The following is a 21,835-nucleotide window of genomic DNA, read 5'->3' as shown; positions in this document are numbered from 1 at the left end:
TGTCGGATTTCCGCCAGGGCTCACGGCGGCTTTTGCCCCGACTTTCCCCTTTCTCTTCACCATAATATCAGGTGACAGAAAGTATTCGCTACTGGAGCAGAGCCTTGGATTAAGAGCAGATGTGCAGCGCTCCCTCACACGGACGCCATCTTGCCGACTCGCTCAACAAATACATCAATATTAACAATGATAAACAACCCAACTCTTATTATGAGTGCTCCTTAATTGTTAATTACTACTACTACTTAACATTTCTAAAGCGCTACTAGGGTTACGCAGTGCTGTACAATTTAACATAGAGGGACAGTCCCTGCTCAAAAAGCTTACAATCTAATAGACAAGTGAACAGTCAGTCCAATAGGGGCAATCAAATTGGGGCAGTCTGGATTTCCTGAACGGTAAGAGTTAGGTTCCGAAAGCAGCATTGAAGAGGTAGGCTTTAAGCAAAGACTTGAAGATGGGCAGCGAGGGGGCTTGGCGTAAGGGCTCAGGAAGGTTTTTCCAAGCATAGGGTGAAGCGAGGCAGAATGAGCGGAGCCTGGAGTTGGCGGTGGTGGAGAAGGGTACTGAGAGGAGGGATTTGTCTTGTGAACGGAGGTTTCGGGGGGAACGTAAGGGGAGATGAGGGTAGAGAGGTAGTGAGGGGCAGCAGACTGAGTGCATTTGTAGGTAAGAATGAATTCAAACAAAATAAAACATGGAAAAGTAAATAAGATGATACCTTTTTTATTGGACATAACTTAATACATTTCTTGATTAGCTTTCGAAGGTTGCCCTTCTTCCTCAGATCGGAAATAAGCAAATAGGTAAGAATGAGAAGCTTGAATTGAATCTTCTTACAAAACCAAAAAACGCATAGCACCCCACAGACCCCTCCCTTAAAAATATATAAAAAAAAGTTTACTAAGGTGGCTTTAGGGGGATCGTTTGTCCATTTTACAATTTAATAATTACTGGCTCATCATTGCTATTTTGTGCCTGTGATACGTTTGGATTGTAAGATTGTTTTTATATCTTTTCCTACAATAATACACAATGCTCTTTTTTTACTTTTAAGAAAAAGAGGACCCTAAAAACAGTAATACAGAGACACATAACTGGAAGCTCAGTGAGAAGCCTGAAGGGGAAAAGATGTTATCAGAAAGAGACAAAGAGGAAACTTCTTCCAGTTCTGACTGGGGAGAAAAGGAAAAACAAAAACCTTCACCAGGAGGCTCAGCTCCGTGTGAAAACAGTATCAGTAATATCATTAAGACAAGGGAAGAGGACAGAAACCGGATGAGAGATCAAAGCTGTTCCTGTGATATTTGTGAGATATTCCTCAGCAATCGTTTTGTTCTAAAATTACATCTTAGATCTGATACTGAAGAGAGACCATCTACATGTACGGACAATGGGGGAAACTTCAGTCTAAAGAGAGAACTACAGGGACAACAGAAAGTGGTCCTAAAAGAGAACCATTTTACAGGTTCTGAATGTGGGAAAGGTTTCGGTAGGAAGAATACACTAATGCAACACAAGAAAACTAATAAAGAAACTACAATGTGTATATTTACAGAATATGGGAATAGCTTAACGAACAAAGCAGACATTATAAAATATAAGAAAAACATCACTGATGAGAGAATATCTTCATGTCCTGGATGTGAGAAAAGCTCCAACAAGGAAGAAAATTTCCACCAAGGACAGAGCTCAGTTTCAAGTGCTGAATGTCAGAAAAGCTTTAGTCAAGAGGAAGCAGTCATAGATCACCAAAAAGCTCAAACTGCTGGGGAATCGGACACTTCTACTAAATCTGAACAAATATTTTGCAGGAAGGCAACACTCTCAAAATATCAGGAAATCGAGAAAAATGAGAGATTATATACTTCTGCTGACAGTGGAATAAGTGCTTGTTGGAAAGGAAACCTCACAATGCACAACAGACTTCATTCAGCAGTGAAACCATTTACCTCTACTATGTGTGGTAAACGTTTCACTACAGACAGTCTCAGAGACCACCCGAAAACTGACACTGGAATGAAACCATTTACCTCTACTATGTGTGGTAAACGTTTCACTACAGACAGTCTCAGAGACCACCCGAAAACTGACACTGGAATGAAACCATTTACTTGTACTGACTGTAATAAAAGCTTCAGTCAAAAAGAACACCTCACAACACACGAGAGAATCCACACCATTGAGCGATTTCCATGTAGTGAGTGTGGTAAAAGCTTAAGTACGAAGGGAAAACTGATCAAACACCAGAAAATCCATACAGGTGAGAAGCCATTTATATGTAATCAGTGTGGTAAAAGCTTTAGCATAATGGGAAGACTGACCATACACCAGAGAATGCACATAGGTGAGAAGCCGTTTACATGTACTGAGTGTGGTAAAAGCTTTACTGAGAAGAAAACACTGACCAGACATCAGAAAATCCATACAGGAGAGAAGCCATTTATATGTAATCAGTGTGGTAAAAGCTTTAGCATAATGGGAAAACTGACCATACACCAGACAATCCACACAGGAGAAAAGCCATTTCCATGTAGTGAGTGTGGTAAAAGCTTTAGTACAAAGGGAAAATTGACCATACACCAGAGAATCCACACAGGTGAGAAGCCGTTTACATGTAGTGAGTGTGGTAAAAGCTTTACTGAAAAGACAACACTGACCATACACCAGCGAATGCACACAGGTGAGAAGCCGTTTACATGTACTGAGTGTGGTAAAAGCTTTACTGAGAAGAAAAGACTGACCAGACACCAGAGACTCCACACAGGTGGGAAGCCATTTACATGTACTGACTGTGGTAAAAGCTTTAGTAAAAAGCAAACACTGACCATACACCAGAGAATCCACACAGGTGAGAAGCCATTTACATGTACTGAGTGTGGTAAAAGCTTTATTGCGAAGGAAACACTGACCATACACCAGCGAATGCACACAGGTGAGAAGCCGTTTACATGTACTGAGTGTGGTAAAAGCTTTAGTAAAAAGCAAACACTGACCATACATCAGAGAATCCACACAGGTGAGAAGCCATTTACATGTACTGAGTGTTGTAAAAGCTTTATTGCGAAGGAAACACTGACCACACACCAGAGAATGCACACAGGTGAGAAGCCGTTTACATGTACTGAGTGTGGTAAAAGCTTTACTGAGAAGAAAAGACTGACCAGACACCAGAGACTCCACACAGGTGGGAAGCCATTTACATGTACTGACTGTGGTAAAAGCTTTAGTAAAAAGCAAACACTGACCATACACCAGAGAATCCACACAGGTGAGGAGCCGTTTACATGTACTGAGTGTGGTAAAAGCTTTAGTAAAAAGCAAACACTGACCATACACCAGAGAATCCACACAGGTGAGAAGCCATTTACATGTACTGAGTGTGGTAAAAGCTTTATTGCGAAGGAAACACTGACCATACACCAGCGAATGCACACAGGTGAGAAGCCGTTTACATGTACTGAGTGTGGTAAAAGCTTTACTGAGAAGAAAAGACTGACCAGACACCAGAGACTCCACACAGGTGAGAAGCCGTTTACATGTACTGACTGTGGTAAAAGCTTTAGTACAAAGGGAAAATTGACCATACACCAGAGAATCCACACAGGTGAGAAGCTATTTCCATGTCCTAAGTCCATCTAAGCTCAATCACTCTCAGACAATGGACTAGCAGATGTCCAGGCAGGAAGTCTTGTGATGTCATTGAGAATGTGACCTGTTGCCATGCTCCATCTCAAAGCCAGATGCCCAGAATTCAGCTACCCAGGAGCTTTCTAATTGGACCAAGGGCAACCACCTGACGATAAATGCCCAGTTCAGACACTTTAAAAGCAGGGGCTCTTTCTTTAGAAGGAGAGTTCTTCCTGGCTGTTCCTGATGCTCCTGTCCTAGTCGCCGCTGCCCTGAAGTGATTAAATCTAAAAGCAAGCTAGAATCTCCTGGAATCCTGACTTCTCAAGCTGGACATCACATCCACCTGAAAGAAACGGCTTCAAGCTCCATCAGACAGCAAATCTACAAAGAAACTTCCTGTTCCAGCAAGGATCTCCTGCATCACTCTCCATAGCAGCCTCCATCAATGTTTGTTATCCAGCTTCATTTACAATCAAACCTGTTATTTTGTAGCATACTTCCATTGGTAAAAGATCCTCTCTAAAATTGCCTCTCTATTGTAAATTTGTTATCTTGCCTGTATTAGAAATAAACATTTTCTTTTTAAAGTTAACTATCTGGCCTTTATATTGGTGAAAAGCACATGTCCTCACATGTGCAAGCTCCAAATGCTTTAAGCACATGTTCCTAAACGTACAATGCAGGTTAATGTAATTAATTCAAATTTAGTGTATTTATTGGGGAATAATAAAACAGAATAGAATCAAAATATAAATACAGCACATGTTGCGACCACATGCTCTGAGCGATCCCCTCTATTCTTAAACATCATTTTGGAACTGTAACATTTCCAGTAACACCTCCAGCAAATGTTCTTTCTTTTGAAGAAGCTTAAGTAAACGGGTTACCTCCTTTGTATAGGTCTTGTGGTGCTCCACTGGGGCTAGTTTGCACAGGGCTTTTGCCATCTTAACCTGCTTCCCCAACTCCACCACCTCCTTTTCTGTACTTTTTATCTTCCTCACCCTTTTAATCAGGCCACTGGTCGGGACCTCTGGATCCTGAAATAGTCCGTGAAATCTTCCTCCTCTGAAGAGTCACTGTCCTCCTCCTCTGACACCAGATCTCCATTACCTCTTTTCTCTCCTCCCTCTCCTTCTCCGACCTGCTCTTCTCTGGGGCCTCCCCCAGCTCTCTCCCCCCCTCACCTGCTAGATGGTGTTTGTTTACTGTAGCCCCTGACGCAACCCTTGGTGGGCGAAACACGGCCTGTGTCGGGCAATTTGTTTACATGCGGTATCTTCAATAAAATCTTTCTGATGTTATATTGATCTGCTGGCTTCTTTTTCCATAGTCCTCCAAGTTTACTTAATGGCATCAACAGATCCCAGTTCACAAAGGGTATTAAAATATGAAAGAAAACCTCCAGAATCCTTTTGACAAGTAGAAGGAGTGGGTGAAAATCTATCGGTGCCAAAAGGGATGGAAGCAACAGAATTTGTGAAGAGAACAAAACTTTTCAAGGAATTGGATCAGCAGGGGAGAAACAACCAATGGGATAATGTCATACCAGAGTTCAAATTATATTGCAGTGATAGGGCGGATTAAATTGGTGGAGTTATAGCACTGTATGTTAAGGAAGATTCTTGAATTGAATAGATTAAAAATTCTGCATATCACAACGGACTTTCTCTCTTGCAGCTTTGGTCCCAGGGGGGCATTACGTTTTGTTGGCAGTCGTTTTCTCCAGATGCCTGTACTACCGGGGGTATCACTCCTCCTGTTACTGCTCCTGTTGTTCTCTCACACTGCAGTCTGCCGGCTCACTGATACTCTCTGAGGGTTCTTGTCATTTCTGGCAGTCTGCTACCCTGAAGGTCTCTGGTTTTGTGGCAGTGCAGTTCCTGCTTTCTCTGTGGAGGGGTTTGCAGTTTCCAGGGTTTTATTTCTCTCCTAGGTACCTCTTCTGGTCTCTCTTCTTTTTGCATAGTCTCCTTCGCAGTTTTCCAACGATATTCCATGCCTGTGATGCCATTTTCCATGATTGGTTCCTATGAACCTAACCTGTACTTATATTGTCTTTAGATGAAAATAGTCTCTGTTAATGTACAAGGTTTAAATAATCTTATAAAACGTAAGAAGGTTTTGATGTATTTTAGAGGGCTGCAGGTTGATATTATTCTAGTTCAGGAGACGCATCTTCTTGCATCTGATGTGGCGGGATTCCAAGACCAGTTCTATTCTCTTGTTGCTGCCTCCTCTGCAGTGCATAAAAAGAATGGAGTTGCAATTCTTGCTCGCACCTCCCTTCCACTTTCCATTATAAAACAGTGCTCCGATACTGAGGGGAGATGGATATTAGTGAGCTTAAAACTGCACGATTCTAATTGGTTAGTAGGGACCTTGTATGCACCGAATTCTGACTCTCCCTCGTTTTTTCATAATATAATTACTGAGATTGTTTCCTTTGGAGCCAGCAATATTCTACTGGGTGGTGACTTTAATCAAGTGCAGGATGTTATCCTGGATAGGAAATCCACCTGTCCTCCCAGGCTGTTGAAATCATTGGATAGGTCCGGGATCTTAAGACCTCTCTGGGATTGGTGGACCCCTGGCGTCTTTTTCATCCCACAGAGAAAGACTTTACTTTTTACTCTCCTCCGCATGAGAGTTTTTCAAGGATTGACTACTTTTTAATCTCCTCGAATTTATTGCCACATATATGTAATTCAGAAATACTGAGTAAGGTTTTCTCAGATCACTCGCCAGTGTGTCTTAGTTTAACTGCGGTATTGCCTAGTCGGAGTGCACCACCTTGGAGATTTAATTCTCTGCTGCTGCAGGATGATCGCTTTGTTCAATTTATTAAATCCAAGATGGATCTGATGATGGAGACTCGAAGGCTTCTGCAACTCTGGGGCGCCTACCCCATTTCGTTAATGGGCCGCATAGCGCTGTTTAATATGTTGATAGCGCCCAAGTGGCTTTATTTATTCCAAATGTTGCCACTATATTTGCGGAGGAGGGAGGAGTGGAGGCTGTCTCAACTGATTCAGGAATTCCTGTGGAGAGGCTGGCGCCGCAGACTGCCAATAACGGTATTGCAGAAGCCTAGGGCCAATGGGGGAATGGGGTTGCTGAATGTAAGGTATTTGGGGGTGTCCTGTATACTAAGGCACATTAGAGACTGGCTGGCTGGTACGCAGAACTTCACGCCAACTGCCATAGAGACCTTGCTGTCTCCCAAGGAGCACCTGGGATGGCTGTTACACACCACGAGGAGGAGGCCGCAGCTGGAAATCAGGAAAAACCCATTTGTCAGCTCAGCAAGAGAAGCATGGAGGTGGCTATGCCGGCGGCACAGATTCTCTTCTGCAGCAACGCCCTTTCTGCCATTAAAACACAACCCGGACTTTCCAGTGGGGACCTCTTCCAGGACATTTGCTGAATGGCATTCGCAAGGGATTCAATATCTATATCAGATACTGGATGAGGAAGGACAACTTAAGAAATTGTCTGAGCTGCAGCGAGAGTTTGGGCTACAGAGGGCAGACCCCCTGGTATATTACCAAGTGAGACATTATGTACACTCATTGGGCTGGATGAACTTATGTGAAGATGTGCAGGAGATTATAAGTTCGGCGCTGACTTTGGGGGCCCAGAGTGTGGTGCCGCTGAGATTCTTTCACAGAAACCTCCTAGACTCGACGGAGGATATAGATTACAGAGGTTATGCACAAAAGTGGACGATAGACCTCAGAGAGGAAGTGACGGAGGCTCTGTTCACAGGGTTTCTGACTAGCACACGGAAAAGTGTCACGTTCCCTCGTGACTGGGAGCTGCAATACAAGTTTGCATTGAGACTCTATGTGGCACCTAATCGAGCATATAAGGCAAAGTTTGGAGCTTCTGGGGCATGCTTGAAATGTGGTCAAGATCCAGCTACTCTGAGCCATATGTTTTGGTTATGCCCGCAGGTGCAAAGCTTCTGGAGAGTGGTGGTGGGAGCCATTGAGAAGTATTGCAACTGTACAGTTCCATTACAACCCTTGCTTTTATTTGAAGACTTTAAAAATGTAGGTCTCCGAGTGCCGGGCTTGAAGGGGTTTTTGCAACGAGCGATGCTGCAGGGGAAAAGAGTACTACTGACAAACTGGAGAGAGAGTGCTAGCCCAACTTTGGCCCAATGGAGGGTACAAATGATAGAGATGTTGAAATTAGAGAGACGTGGAGTACAAGACTTTGAAACAGAAGCGGGTAGACAACTGACAAACACCTGGAGTAATTTTTGGAACACTCTTCAACCAGCAGCCAGGAGCAGACTACTTAATTGTTAAACATATGTGACACTGGAAAGGCCCTGCTATGTTTAGAAAGCCACTAAATCGAGGAGTAGAGGAGGGAGGGGGGAGGGGGAGGGTAAAAGCGGAGGGGATGGGGAGGGGAAGGGAGGGGAGGGGAGGGAGGAGGTAGTAAGGTTGTTTAAAAGAAATATCCAGACATCAAGTTGAGAGTAATAGTTATCAGCAGTTAACATGTTGTATTACATTGTGATGTGCTATGGTTGCAGTGCATGAATGTATCTTTTCTGAGAATACCAATTAATAAAAAGATTTAAACATAAATCCAAGATGGATGAATTTTTTAATTTTAACCCATTGGAGGAGGGTAAAGCACTCTTGTGGTGGGATGCTTTTAAAGCTACAATTAGAGGGCATGTAATTAGTTATTCTGCCATGCACGCTCGTCAGCGTAGACGAGACCTGGAGGTTAAAACTGCTCAACTTAAGCTATTGAAAGACCAGTTTGTCGTTGATAATGATTCAACGACTCTTTTGTGCTTGCAGAATTTGAGGTACGATTTTAATACCACTCTTTCTAAAGATGCGCTGGAATTAATTCATGCTCATAAGTCGACATTCTACGCTGAGAGTAATAAGGCCAGCCATCTTCTTGCGCAATACCTTAAAACTACGAGAAATAGGATTAGGGTCTCGCAAATAGTTGACTGCGCACAGGTCATATATACCTCGGATGAAGATATTGCCCAGCAATTCCAATCGTACTACCACAAATTATATGACTCTGAGGTACATTTTTCATCAGGATCCTTTGGGGACTTTGGGAACCATCTTGATAGGCCTCTACTTGATGGGTCTCAACAGCACGCTTTGGAACAACCCTTCTCCCAACAGGAAATATTGGAGGCTATTCATTCCCTCTCTAAAGGTAAATCACCAGGTAATGATGGTCTCCCTGTGGAATTTTACCGGATGTTTGCAGATCTTCTGGTGCTCAAGTTACATATTATCTATAATTCGCTCTTACATTATGAAGGTCAAACTGGCTCTTTCTATCAATCTAAGATCATTGTTATACCCAAGCCAGATAGGGACCCGTCTAAAGTTGAGAATTATAGGCCTATTTCTTTGATTAACATTGATAACAAAATCTATGCCAAAATCTTGGCCTTGCGCCTTCAACATATTGTGCCGGATATCATCCATAGAGATCAAAATGGGTTTACGATAGGCAGGTTGGCTAGCGATAACTCTAGACTCTTTTGGAATGTCCTTGCACATGTTGAGGGCTCAAGTGAGCTGTTTATAGCGGTCTCACTTGACGCTAAGAAAGCCTTTGACAGAATTGAATGGGATTACTTGTTTCACACTTTGGCTTGGTTTAATTTTGGTCCATCTTTTATTAAAATGGTCAAAGTTTTATATACTGATCCGATGGCTTCAATATCAGTGAATGGTACAAATTCTCAACTTTTTCCTCTCCGGCGGGGTACTAAACAAGGCTGTCCATTGTCTCCTCTGCTTTTTAATATTGCCTTAGAGCCATTGGCTCTGGCTATCCGGGCTCATTCCAATATCTCTGGGTGTCTGTGGGAGGAGAGGTATTCAAACTTTCTATTTATGCTGATGCTATTTTACTCTATACCACCCCAAACTCCCTGCCAATTATTTTGGATGTAATCAATTCCTTCTCCTCTCTGTCTGGCTATAAAATAAATTGGTCTAAATCAGCCATCATGCCGTTAAATTCCCTGGTGTATAGATCTCAGATATCTCAATATCCATTTGCCTGGGAACCTTCTAAACTTAAATATTTGGGAGTTTGGTATTCCAGGTCGGTGGATCAGACCAAGTCTCTTATTCAGAATCAAATTTTGAATTTAACCACTTCACTCCTGGGTTTATGGTCTCCACTTTATTTGACGTGGTGGGGACGGATTGGGGCTATCAAGATGGTTCTGGCTCCGAAGTTGAATTATATATTTAGTATGACTCCCTTCTCTTACCCAAATTCTTTCTACGCCAAGATTGACTCCTTGTTACTTAAGTTTCTTTGGAGACAAAAACCACCTCGCAATGCACTGAAGAAGCTTAAGATGCCGACTCATTCAATGTCCCTGATTTAAAAAATTATCACATGGCTTTTCGCCTATCACAGTCTTTAATGTGGTTCCAAAGGGAATTCTCTCATCTGACGCCTAGGTGGCTGATTTTTGAGGCCGCCTTGGTGCGCCCTTGCCCCTTATATCTTTTACCCTCTGCAGATTTGTATCCATATACCAAGCACTTGCGTTTGTTGAAGGCTTCTGCCTTTAATATCCGTACGTTTAGGGCTGGTCTTGGAGTTAGCGCTGCCTCCCTGGAGGATGTCTCCCTCTTGTATAACTCTAGCTTGCAGTCTGTTCACTTGCAGTCCCAAAAAGCTGAATGGTCTCGTAAAGGTATATGGCTGTTATCACACCTTTATATTGCAGGTACGTTGTTGTCACCGGATGCTTTGGCTGCATTATGTTTAAATCATCTTTATTCAAACCAAATACACAGTAACCAAACTGTTTGTTACAGAAATGTAGTTTTTACCTTTTCTCCCCTTCCCCCCCACACCCTCCCCTCCCCTCCCCCTCCCTCATATTAATATCACATTATTCATACATTCAGCAAATAACTTCGTGCAGATGGAGTTAATGTATTCCAAAAGGGTGCCCACAGTTGCTGAAATTTTTCCCCTGCCCGTGATTCAAAGTCAACAATCTCTACCCTCTCTACCCGCATCATCAACAACATTTTCATGCGCCACTGTTGCAGGGAGGGCACTTTATTGGTCAACCACTCCGTTAAAATAATCTGTTTACCAACTATCACAGTTCTTGCCACAAAAGCTGTAAAGCCCTTCATCAGCGGCTGCCGCAGCTGGGGCTGTCCAAACAGCAGGGCCGGGTCATAATTCCAACGCTGGTGCCAGATGTCATTAACATAGTTTATGGTAGTCTTCCAGAATCCTTGTATGTTTTTGCATGTCCAAAACATGTGTCCCAAATTGGCCCCTTCTGCTCCACACTTCGGGCATTCCCCCCAGGGCGACAGACCCATGTAGAATGCTCTTCTAGGTGGAATATGCAGCCGACAAGCAAACTTATACTGTAATTCCCAATGTGCAGCTTGGTATGTCACCCTTCTGATTGACAGTATATGAGACCGCACCAGTGCTGGCGTGACATCTGTCTCCAGATCTGCTGTCCACTGTTGGGATAAAGTTTTATAATCCGGCTCTGGCATAGTGTCCTTTATGTGCCTGTGGTGATGAGAAAGTGGCACTTTATGCTGGGCCCCTAGGGAAAAAGCCAATGCAAGTTCTTCCTGAGCATCCTCTGCCAGGTGTTCCCAGGGCAAAGACGTCACATAATGCTTTAACTGTTCATAATGGAATCGCTCCCCCTCCAGTAGACCATATTCTGTTTTCAGGGCCTCAAACGATCTCATGTGCCCTTCCCGGGTCAGCACCTGCAGCAAGTACTCCAATCCCCGCTTTTTCCACTTCCTGAATGTCCCATACATACTGCCTGGTTTAAAGGCCAGGTTGTCACAAATTGGCAAATACGGTGAAATCTTTGTTGAAAAATGGTGCATCCTGCTGACCCATTTCCATGTTGCTGCCGCTGTTCTCATGATCAGGGCTCGCTGTAGAACCTGTGGTACGGGTGACCCAGTCGAGTGCAAATAATTGCTAAAATGAGTCCCCAAAGTTAAACTCAGTTCCACAGTAGTATCTGAAAAGTCACTCAGTCCTCGGAACCAATCGTTTATATGTCTCATTCCACAGGCCACATTGAAGTACCGCACACTCAGTAGTCCTAATCCTCCATACTCCACCGGCACGCACAGCACCTTCATCGGCAAGCGAGCTTTTTTGCCCCGCCATAAATAGTGCTGGATCATTCTGTCCAATTTTTTCTCATCTTTCTTATTCATGTATAACGGCATTGTTTGTAGAACATATAGCCACCTCGGGGCTATTATCATGTTGTATAGGGCTATTCTGCCCAACAAAGAGAGGGGCAGTGTTGTCCATGTTTGTAGGCTATTTCTAGTGTCAATTAGCAGTCTTTGTATGTTAAGATCATAGAGTTCCTTCCTCTCTGTTGAAACCAAAACTCCCAAATATTTGAATTTACCTTGAGCTATCTGGAAAGGTATCTGCCCTCCCCCTGCTCCCCCCTCTTCCTTCCTCCCCGTCTGCAGCACCACTGATTTTGATAAATTTAACTTAAATCCTGATATGTGACCAAACTGCCTAATACATTCTAATAGAACCTCTGTAGATCTTCGTGGGTTGGTCAACGTTAGCAACAAGTCATCCGCATATGCCAGCACTTTAATTAACCGCTCCCCCACCTGGACCCCTTCTACTGCTTGTTCCGCCTTCAGCGTGCGCAGCAGCGGCTCCAATGCCAGCACAAACAGCAGGGGAGAGAGGGGACAGCCCTGCCTTGTGCCCCGCTCTATTTCAAATTCCCTACCTTTCATGCCATTAACTAACACTCGCGCTGTGGGGTGACAATACAGAACCTTAATTATACCTAAAAATTTTCTAGTGATGCCCATATATTCAAGCACCCGAAACAGGTAATCCCATTGCACCCGATCAAACGCTTTTTCCGCGTCTAGGCTTAATATCCAAGCCGGTTCTGCTTTCTCTATGCATACTGCCATCGCCATTAGTAATCTGCGAACATTTTGCGTAGATTGTCGGCCTCTCACAAACCCTACTTGTTCAATATCTATCAAGCGAGGTAGGCAGCCCGCTAGTCTTTCAGCCATCATTTTGGCTAAGATTTTAATATCTACATTAAGTAAAGATATCGGCCTGTATGCGTCTGCACAATCTAGGGACTTACCCGGCTTGGGAATTAATGTTATCAAGGCCTGATTTGCGTATGCAGGGAATTGGCCTGTCTCTATTACACCCTCGTAGTACTCCAATAAGGAGGCCAACGCTTCCGGGGCCAGCATTTTATAATATTCCCCTGTGTACCCATCCGGGCCCGGAGCCGACCTAGACTTCAACCCCTTAATCGTTCTTTTCAGTTCCTCTAGGGTCAAAGGCGCATTCAATCCCTCTTGCTCTTCATCGGTCAGTTTATCTAGGCCAGCCTTCTTCAAATATTGTTCTATTATTTGCACTTCGCTTGTTGGCTCGGATGTATATAATTTGGCATAATGTTCATCAAATATTTGTGCAATTCCCTCCCTCGAGTTTACCAAGGCCCCCGCCTGATTCCTAACCGCTACAATGGCCCTAGACCCCCCCCCAGTTCTTGATCACTTTTACCAACAAGGGCCCTGCTTTGTTCCCATATCTACTTAGCTTATATTTATAGTATATAGCGGAACGTGTCTCTCGCTCATGCAGAAGGGTGTTCAACGCTACCTGGACCGCCTTCAGTCTTTCTAAAGACTCATGAGTGGGCTTACGCATATGTGTACGTCTAGCCCTCTGAAATTGCTTCTCTAGGTGTAAGATACTAGCTTGTTGTCGCTTGCGCCGGGCACTGCAGTATGCGATAATATCTCCCCGTATTACTGCCTTGGAAGCATTCCAAAACAGCACTGGTTGTGTTTCTGCGTGAACCCCATTATTAGTAACATATGTGTCCCATTTCTCTTGTAAATATGTCTGAAATCGCACATCTCCTTGCAGGTATCCCGGAAACCGCCATCCCTTACCCCCTTCCCTATCTGCCGGGACAGCCATATCCAGCCACACCAGCGCATGGTCCGAGACTTCCTCCGGACCCACCTCTGTGGCCCACACCCAGGGGAACATGGTGGACTCCAATAGTATGTAATCTAAACGGGCCAATGTACCATGTGCCCGTGATCTGTGAGTGTATTCTCTGTCCCCCGGGTGTAAAGTTCTCCAGGCATCCACCAACCCCAGTAGCTTCCGGAAAGCACTAAAATCTTTGCGCCTCTGACCCTGATAATGTGGAGAGGTGGGGCTAGAGGTATCTATCTCAGGGTCTGAGGCCATATTAAAGTCCCCAACCACCATCAATTTTGCCATTTTATATTGCAAACAGGCGCTTCCCAAAGCCGCATAGAAGCCGGGCATATATTCATTCGGGCCATATATATTTACCAACAAAAATTCCACTCCCTGCATCCAGATCTTCAAAATAAGGTACCTCCCCCTGCCCCCCTGGGCTAACACCTCTACTTTACATGAAAGCCCTTTTCTAATCAAGACCGCCAGGCCCCCCCTCCTCCCCTGCGCATCCACTGCATAACACTCTCCCACCCAGGTCTTTTTCAATTTAGCATGTTCCTGGCCATTCAGCCGCGTTTCCTGCAGACAAGCTATATCTGCTTTATGCCTTCGCAGCGCTTGCAAAATCTTGTAACGTTTCGCGGGGGTACTTATCCCCCCCACATTCCACGTTATTATCCGTGCTGGCATGAGGTTCTCAAAAATGCCTCCGCGACCAACCCTTGGGCTCCTACATGTGTACCCACATCAGCTAGTTTCATAATTCTCCATCTTCTTTGCACATTTAAACTGGTGATATTTATTAACTCTCCCTTCCAACCGCCCTTCCCCCCCCCCGAACCCACCCGCCCATGCTCCCTTTTGTCTATCCCCCTTTCCATACTCTAGGCCTCACCTAGCTATGGAACTGAATCACGCTATTCGGCTAATGACCCCCCACCCTTCATGTTCAATATGTGTGGATTGCTTTTTCTCTCTACTCACATATAGTCCCAACTCTGCGCCCCTTCTTCTTTAGGGCCTGTTATCTTGTTCTTGCCCTGCTCCCATGATATCCTTGTCTCGGAGAAATTTCCGCGCAGCCTCCACTGTTGGGAGCGTATGCCACTGGTCTTGCAACTGCACCTTTAGTTATGCTGGATATTGTAAAGCAAACCGGATTTTTTTGTTAATTAGTGCAGTGCACAGTGGGTGGAAGTGTTTACGCTTGGCTTGCACCTCTGCAGAGAAATCTTGGAATATTAAAACGTTTCTTCCATTATATTTAAAGGTCTCTCTCTTCATACGAAAGCCCTGTAAAATTTCCTGTTTATGCCTGTAGTTTAACAGCTTTGCTACCACCACTCGGGGCCTTCCCTGCGTTTCCATCTTTCTCCCCACACGATGGGCCCGTTCCACCACCACTGGCCCCATGGAATCTGTTAAGGCCAATTCCTTCGCTAACCACGTCTCCAGCCATACCTCCAAGTTACGTTCCGGGAGCGATTCCGGGAGTCCCACCAATCGGATATTGTTTCTGCGTGAGCGGTTTTCTAAGTCTTCCAACTTGGAGGCATGCGTGTCCATCTGTTGCTGTAGACCGGTTATATCTGGCCCATATGCACGTGTCTCATCCTCCACCGCTGCTATGCGCACCTCGGCGTCGCTCACGCGGGTTTGCAGGCCCGCCAACGCGGCTTGGATCCCTTCCAGTTTCCTGTCCAGTGCTGCCCACTTCGGTTCCCACGCTCTGGTCATTGCGGAGGTAAGCTGTTCTAGTTGTGCTTCTGAGAACGCCACCGGCGTTCCATGTGCGCCGTCCGCCATTTTGTTTCCGCCGACCTCGACTTTAACTTTAATTTTCTCTTTTTTTATTAGTCTTCGGTGCCGTGATCGCGGGCGCACTACGAAGATATCTATCCATGTGATGTTCCCACGCTTCGCTGCAAAAAGCCACTTCGAGTGCAATCCGTAATTTATGTGATTTGCGGGTGAGGGTTCGGGAGCCCAAGCAACCGGCTGCTGCTTAGCTCATAGCACCACGTGATCCCGCTTTGGCTGCATTATATGATGTTTCTTTGCTGGCCTCTCCCGTGTGGAAGGATATCTCTGCCTTTCTCTCGACCTTTCAGGTCTCTACTCCTTCAGATTTTGTTGCCCTCTGTCTCAGTATTGTAACTGGTAAGAAGAAAGCATCTGTCCTTTATAAAAAACTTCAGGATTCGTTTGTTGATGCTGTTGCTCCATTACGGCTGTCTTGGGAAAGGGATCTCGTCTGATTGATGCGTCTGATTTTGACTGGTACACCTTTTGGGTCCATTCGATGCGTCCAACTAAATCGGCAGCAATTTCCCAATCCTCCTATTTTCTTTTTCACAGGGCCTATTGGACACCTGCTAGAGTGGCCAGGATTACTAAGAGTCTTGATTACAAATGCTGGTCCTGTCAAGAATCAGATGGATCCCTTTCCAATATGGTTTTTTACTGTAAGAACGTAAGAGCATACTGGCGACTCATTTGGTCTCAGTTGCGCCTTATTTTTCAGTTGCCTGCGTCAACCGTGATTTCTTATGATGTTGTGCTTTTAAGGGCCTCTTCTCCTAACCTCTCTCTCTTAGAATCCGATAAGAAATTGTTTAATATATTGTTGGCTGTTGCTTTACACTTAATTGTTTCAAACTGGAAAAATAATGTACATCTCAATTATAATGAATGGTGGAGTAACGTGTGTGTGATTAGGAAATATGAAACTATTCTAGCCCATAAGCACCGTTGTGTTCAATCTGTCTTGAAGACCTGGGCTCGTTTAGATTCATTTTGTCGGACTCCTAATAGCACTACCTGATAATTGTATAATTGCTGATTTGCTATGGGTATTGTCATGGTATGTTGTTCTGTCTTTTCATTTTTGTTATTAACTTTGCCATGGATTATTGTAACTTTTTTTTGTTTGTTTGTTTTGTGTTATACTTGAAAAACCTTAATAAAAATATGAAAAAAAAAATTCTGCAGGACACAAAACATTTTAGAATACCCATGGATAGAAATTCCATGTATAAAGAGAAAAAGGATTGTATAGGAGTGTACGACCATCCATCATGTTATCAGAAATTAGGGAGGCTAACAAACTGGGGAGCCAAATAATAAAGGGTGATTTAAATTAACCCGGTATTGACTGGGTAAATGTATCATCAGGGAATGCTAGAGAGGTAAAATTCCTTGATGAAGTCAAGCACTGCTTTATGGAGCAGCTGGTTCAGGAACCAACAAGAGGAGGGAACAATTCTAGACCTGGTCCTGAGTGGTGCGCATGATCTCATGCAGGAAGTAATGGTGCTGGCTCCACTTGATAACAGCGATCATAACATGATCAGATTTGATATAAGCTCTGGAGTAAGTACACGCAGGAAATCCAATATGTTAGCATTTAACTTTCAAAAAGGAGACTATGATAAAATGAGAAAAAGGGCGAAAAAGGAGCAGCTGCAAAGGTCAAAACATTACAATGGGGGGGGGGGGGGAGCAGGGCAAAATGGCTGATTGAGAAGACACCTGAGAATCTGCTCTGTGCTTACCTTGTTCCTCTCTCTTTCATGCCTTATAAGTGTAAGGGTTAGGTGACCTTTTATTTACTTATTTACAACATTTGTATCCCACATTTTCCCACCTATTTGCAGGCTCAATGTGGCTTACGTATTTCCGTAATGGTGGTTACCAGTTCCGGAAAAAAAGAAATACATAGTTAAGGTAGAGCAGACAGAATGGAGTAAGTATTCAGGAAGGAAAGTTCATCTCTATATATAAAAGGCACCACCAACGTTCTAATGAAGCCTCCAGCCGGAAGTGTGAAGCGCCAGAGACATCCGGTTTCCCCATAAGTGAAGGAAAACAGCATAGCACGAAATCCCTCTCTCTCTAACAGTGAAGGACGCAGAGGGGGGAGGGGAGAGAGATGCCCTCACTCTCTCTGTAACACAAACAGAGAACAGCAGGAAACTTAACACTGGACTCGGAGGGGGGAGGGGGAGGGCAGAGGGCAGGGACACACATACTCCCACTTGCACACTCTGAAGAAAACCTTGCTAGCCCCCGTTTCATTTGCATCAGAAACGGGGCTTTTTTACTAGTCTTATAATAAAAATCGGGATAACTTAGCTTGAAACAATCAAGAATATTAAACGTCAAAATAGGAGTGGAGGAGTGGCCTAGTGGTTAGGGTGGTGGCTTTTGATCCTGAGGAACTGAGTTCAATTCCCACTTCAGGCACAGGCAGCTCCTTGTGACTCTGGGCAAGTCACTTAACCCTCCATTGCCCCATGTAAGCCGCATTGAGCCTGCCATGAGTGGGAAAGCATGGGGTACAAATGTAACAAAACAAATAAAGAATTAGATACTGTGAAAGTCCAGTGTACATCTTGTTAATTGACAATTAGGGTGTGTTATTATGGTAAGCTTTCTTGAATAAATTGGTCTTCAATAATTTACAGACATTTATTATGTCGTGGGTTGTTTTTATGGTTTTTGGTAGTTCATTCCAGATTTGCGTGGCTATGTAGGAGAAATTAGATGCATATGTTAGTGTATATTTTAGTCCTTTACAGTTGGGATAATGTAGATTCAGGAATGTACGAGATGAGCTAGTAGAAACCTCTACTCCTCTTGGTCAACAGAAGTTGGATTCATTTGTGCTTCCGTAGCCGGCAGGAAATGAGGATAAGATCCCAGCTCGGCGTTGGACAAAGGGAGAGTCCCAGCTTTTGGGAGGGACATCTTTGACCCCTCAGACCAGGTTGCTCCACCACTTTGACAACACCATGGGGGAGGCTGTGAGGACTCCGAAGAAAGATGCCACATCTTCAGCAGCCACTGTGGGGGATTCTCCTGGGTGAAACCACCAGGCCTTGTTTCTGACTATCCCTTTTTGCTGGATGGATATTTTGGTTTGTTCACCCACTAGCACCCTTGGATCGTGTGATTCCTTTTACCTTCAGGTGGGTCTCCCCACTGGATAACCTAAGACAGATTCCGAGATATGCTCACCCTTAGGGATCTCACTTTTTAATTAATCTAAATAGTCATCTAAAGGAGGGTTCCACTCACCCTCCTTGCTCACAAAACTCACAGAGTCTGTATTATGATAAAGACAGTGCTCTTGAAAAGTGTCAAGAACCCTGTACAGTTCTGACCTGCATTCGCAATTATAAAAGAGTAACCACAGAAAGGCAGTATATCAAATCCCATTCCCTTTCCTCTCCTACACCTCAACATTAAAATTGTTTCAAATTCCCTTCCATTACAACCATTTTTAAATCTGTTTTCTACTCCTGCACCTTTGGCCTCTTCATTTTGTGAATGTTTTCAAACTCTGTCAAAACAATGTAGTATTTCTTCTCAAAAAGCATGGGAAAAAGATACTGGTGAACATTTGTCAAATAAAGAATGGTCTCTCTCCTGGTTAAATAGCCCGAGATCCTCCCTCTCCTGTTTTTTTACAACACAGAGCTCATTGGACTCCTACTAAATCCTTTAAAAGTAAATTATCTCTCAATGATTTATGTTGGTCTTGCTCTATCAGAAAGGTACAATAATGTCTATACATTTTGGCTGGATATTTGGCCTAAAATATTAGATATCGTACAACTTTCTAACTCATTTCCTGTATCTTTTAAGCATTTAGGGGTCCTTTTTAAGAGCGGGGTAAGCCCAACAGTAGCTCTACCCTGAGGGCACACCGTTTCGGGGGGGGGGGGGAGAGGGGAAAGAAAACCCTCAGAAATGGCTTGCTTGGTGGTAATCGGGCTTAGCGCGCTGCTACCGCTGGGCCCCTCGTCCCGCAGCTTAGTAAAAGGACCCCTTAGTTTGGAAATGTATTGCCCTTACAAACTCTCTTTCTTTCTGATGAAGTTGCTTCTTTATTTGATGTTTTAATTTCCATTGCTCTTAAATTGACCATTCAACATTGGAAGGATAATTCCAGTTTATCCATTTTCATCTGGTGGAACACAGTTTTATTATCTAAGAGATATGAGGATATATCATTACAATTTCCTGCTACACGTAAATGCAATTGGGGTAAATTAGATCGATATTTATCTGTTTCTTTATTCATTAATGTATCTTTGTAATTGATGCTCAGATGTTTTATTGGGTTTATTTTGATTTTGCTCACACCTTTTTCAGTAGGTAGGTCAAGGTGAAGGCGGTAATTGGGAAGCAAAACCGGTGCTGGGCAGACTATGGTCTATGCCCTGATTGTAACTGAATAGAGATGGGTGGGCTGGAGTGTAAATTTTAAGGGGCTTCGATGTTAGCTTCAGAACTTTTAGTACAAGAACAGTGCAGGACAGACTTTTACGGTCTGTGCCCTGAGAAATGCAAGGAGAAATCAAACTCGTATCACATACAGTGGCTTACCGAGCACGGGGCGGTCCGCCGTGTGGCTGTCTGCTCCGCTGGTTCCCTGCCCCCTCTGCCTTGGAACAGGTTGCTTCCTGTTCTAGGGCAGAGGGAGCAGGGAACCAGTGGATCCGACAGCCACGCGGATGCTGCCAGCAGGTAAGAATGCAACCAGGGGGGGGGGGGGGGACACCGCTGCAACCGTTGGGGGTTTGCGCAGCGGCGATCTGCCCCGGGTGGCCGTGGCGTTTCTAGGGGGGCTGACACCCGGGGCGGATCACCGATGCGCCCCGCCCCCCGGGTGCAGCGCCCCCTCTCCCGGTGCAGCGCAACTCCCTACCGGCGAAAGAACCCCCCCGGGTGCATGCTGCTGGTGGGGAGGGGGTGCCGCGCGCCGCTCAGCTTCGTTTGTTTCCATGCTCCCTCTGCCCCGGAAGAGCATGAAAACGAACGAAGCTGACCGGCACGCGGCACCCCCCCCCAGCGGCATGCACCCCCCCTTGGTACGCCACTGCCGGGTGGCAGCCGAACAAGAATCGCCACTGATCACATACCATGTAAAATGAGTTTATCTTATGGGGCAGACTGGATGGACTGTTCAGGTCTTTATCTGCCGTCATTTACTACGTTGCATTCAGGTACTCTGGGTCTTTCCCTGTCCCTGGAGGGCTCATGTTCTGTTCATTGTGTTGTACCTTTGAAGCACATTATACCTATGCTATTTCATTGGTGTTTACAATTTGGTTTACCTTATTGCATAGATTTTGTTTATCTATATATTCAGCTACTTTTTCATACCAAGGTACTAAATGGTAGAACTCCTTGCCTGGTACTTACTCTCCCCCCTCCCTTTCATTGTGCTTTATTATTGACTTGTTTATATATTCAGGATTCTTTCCTTATTGCTATGTGTGGGTTTATGTATTTTGTGTTCAGATTTTGTAGCATTTAAGCCCACCACCACTCAGAACTGAAAGCTGCAGAAACATCCGGCCAGAGGTGGCAGCACCTGTTTTTGTCTCAGTCGGTGCTTCCTCTCTCTGCTCTCATGGGCTGTCTGCAATGTGCCAGTTAGTGACTCTATGACATGAGACAAAGAGGCTGGAAAGAGCTGAAGCCAGTGGGCGGAGCTTGGCGTCAATTTAGTACACGCAAAACAATAGGGAGGGAAAAGCAACAAGATCCCGCCCCTTTCAAACTGAGCCTCACCTACCACCTACCTAGGGATTGGTCAGAATGTTCCTGGGGTGGAGTGAAGGGGCGGAGTTTCACTTCCCTCTTCTCTTTCTTTCCCTGCTACATTAATTTGTGTTCAGTCCTGATTTGACCCACCAGCAGTGCAGCTGTCCCTGGAGTGGCTGCAAGGAGGGAGCTGGACTGGAGGTGGAGGTGTGGAGAAGGGCAAGAGGATGGAGCAGGTAGGAGACTGGCAGGAGGTGGGCAGCAGGGGATGCAGTGCCAGGCAATGCCACACACACACAAGAAGAAATGAGCCTGGCTCTGCTCAATCCATTCCCTGCTGCCCCTCAGGCTCTTCTTCCTCATTCTCCTCCCCTCACTGGCAGGAGGTGGGCAGCAGGGGATGCAGTGCCAGGCAATGCCACACACACAGAAGAAGAAATGAGCCTGGCACTGCTCAATCCATTCCTGGGGCTCTTTATTCCCTGTTGTAGCCCCTCAGGTTCTTCTTCCTCATTCTCCTCCTGCTTTACCAGACTCTCACTTTCTGCTTTACATTCTCCCTCTCCCTCTGTCACTTTCTGCTTCCTAACATCTCTTT

The 21,835-nt window shown here is 44.8% G+C and overlaps 1 protein-coding gene across 1 annotated transcript; it reads left to right on the top strand.

Annotated features, from left to right (window-relative positions):
• The first annotated feature begins 2,055 nt into the window (after positions 1-2,055).
• LOC115460754 (gastrula zinc finger protein XlCGF26.1-like) lies at positions 2,056-3,642 on the top strand. The gene is made up of 2 exons (XM_030190505.1): positions 2,056-2,263; positions 2,348-3,642. Exons 1-2 carry the CDS (start codon positions 2,101-2,103, stop codon positions 3,640-3,642), a joined length of 1,458 nt encoding a protein of 485 aa, XP_030046365.1. The 5' UTR covers positions 2,056-2,100.
• Positions 3,643-21,835: the final 18,193 nt, after the last annotated feature.

The sequence above is a fragment of the Microcaecilia unicolor genome, chromosome 1 (genome assembly GCF_901765095.1).
Source record: "Microcaecilia unicolor chromosome 1, aMicUni1.1, whole genome shotgun sequence".
Lineage (NCBI taxonomy): Eukaryota > Metazoa > Chordata > Amphibia > Gymnophiona > Siphonopidae > Microcaecilia > Microcaecilia unicolor.
The sequence above is the reverse complement of the archived record's forward strand: the minus strand, read 5'-3'. Positions and strand labels throughout refer to the sequence as shown.

Coding starts and splice junctions, on each gene's coding strand:
- LOC115460754 (XM_030190505.1), top strand. CDS start 2,101: ATGAAACCATTTACTTGTACTGACTGTAATAAAAGCTTCAGTCAAAAA. Junction 2,264..2,347: donor ACACCAGAAAATCCATACAG/GTGAGAAGCCAT, acceptor GAATGCACATAG/GTGAGAAGCCGTTTACATGT.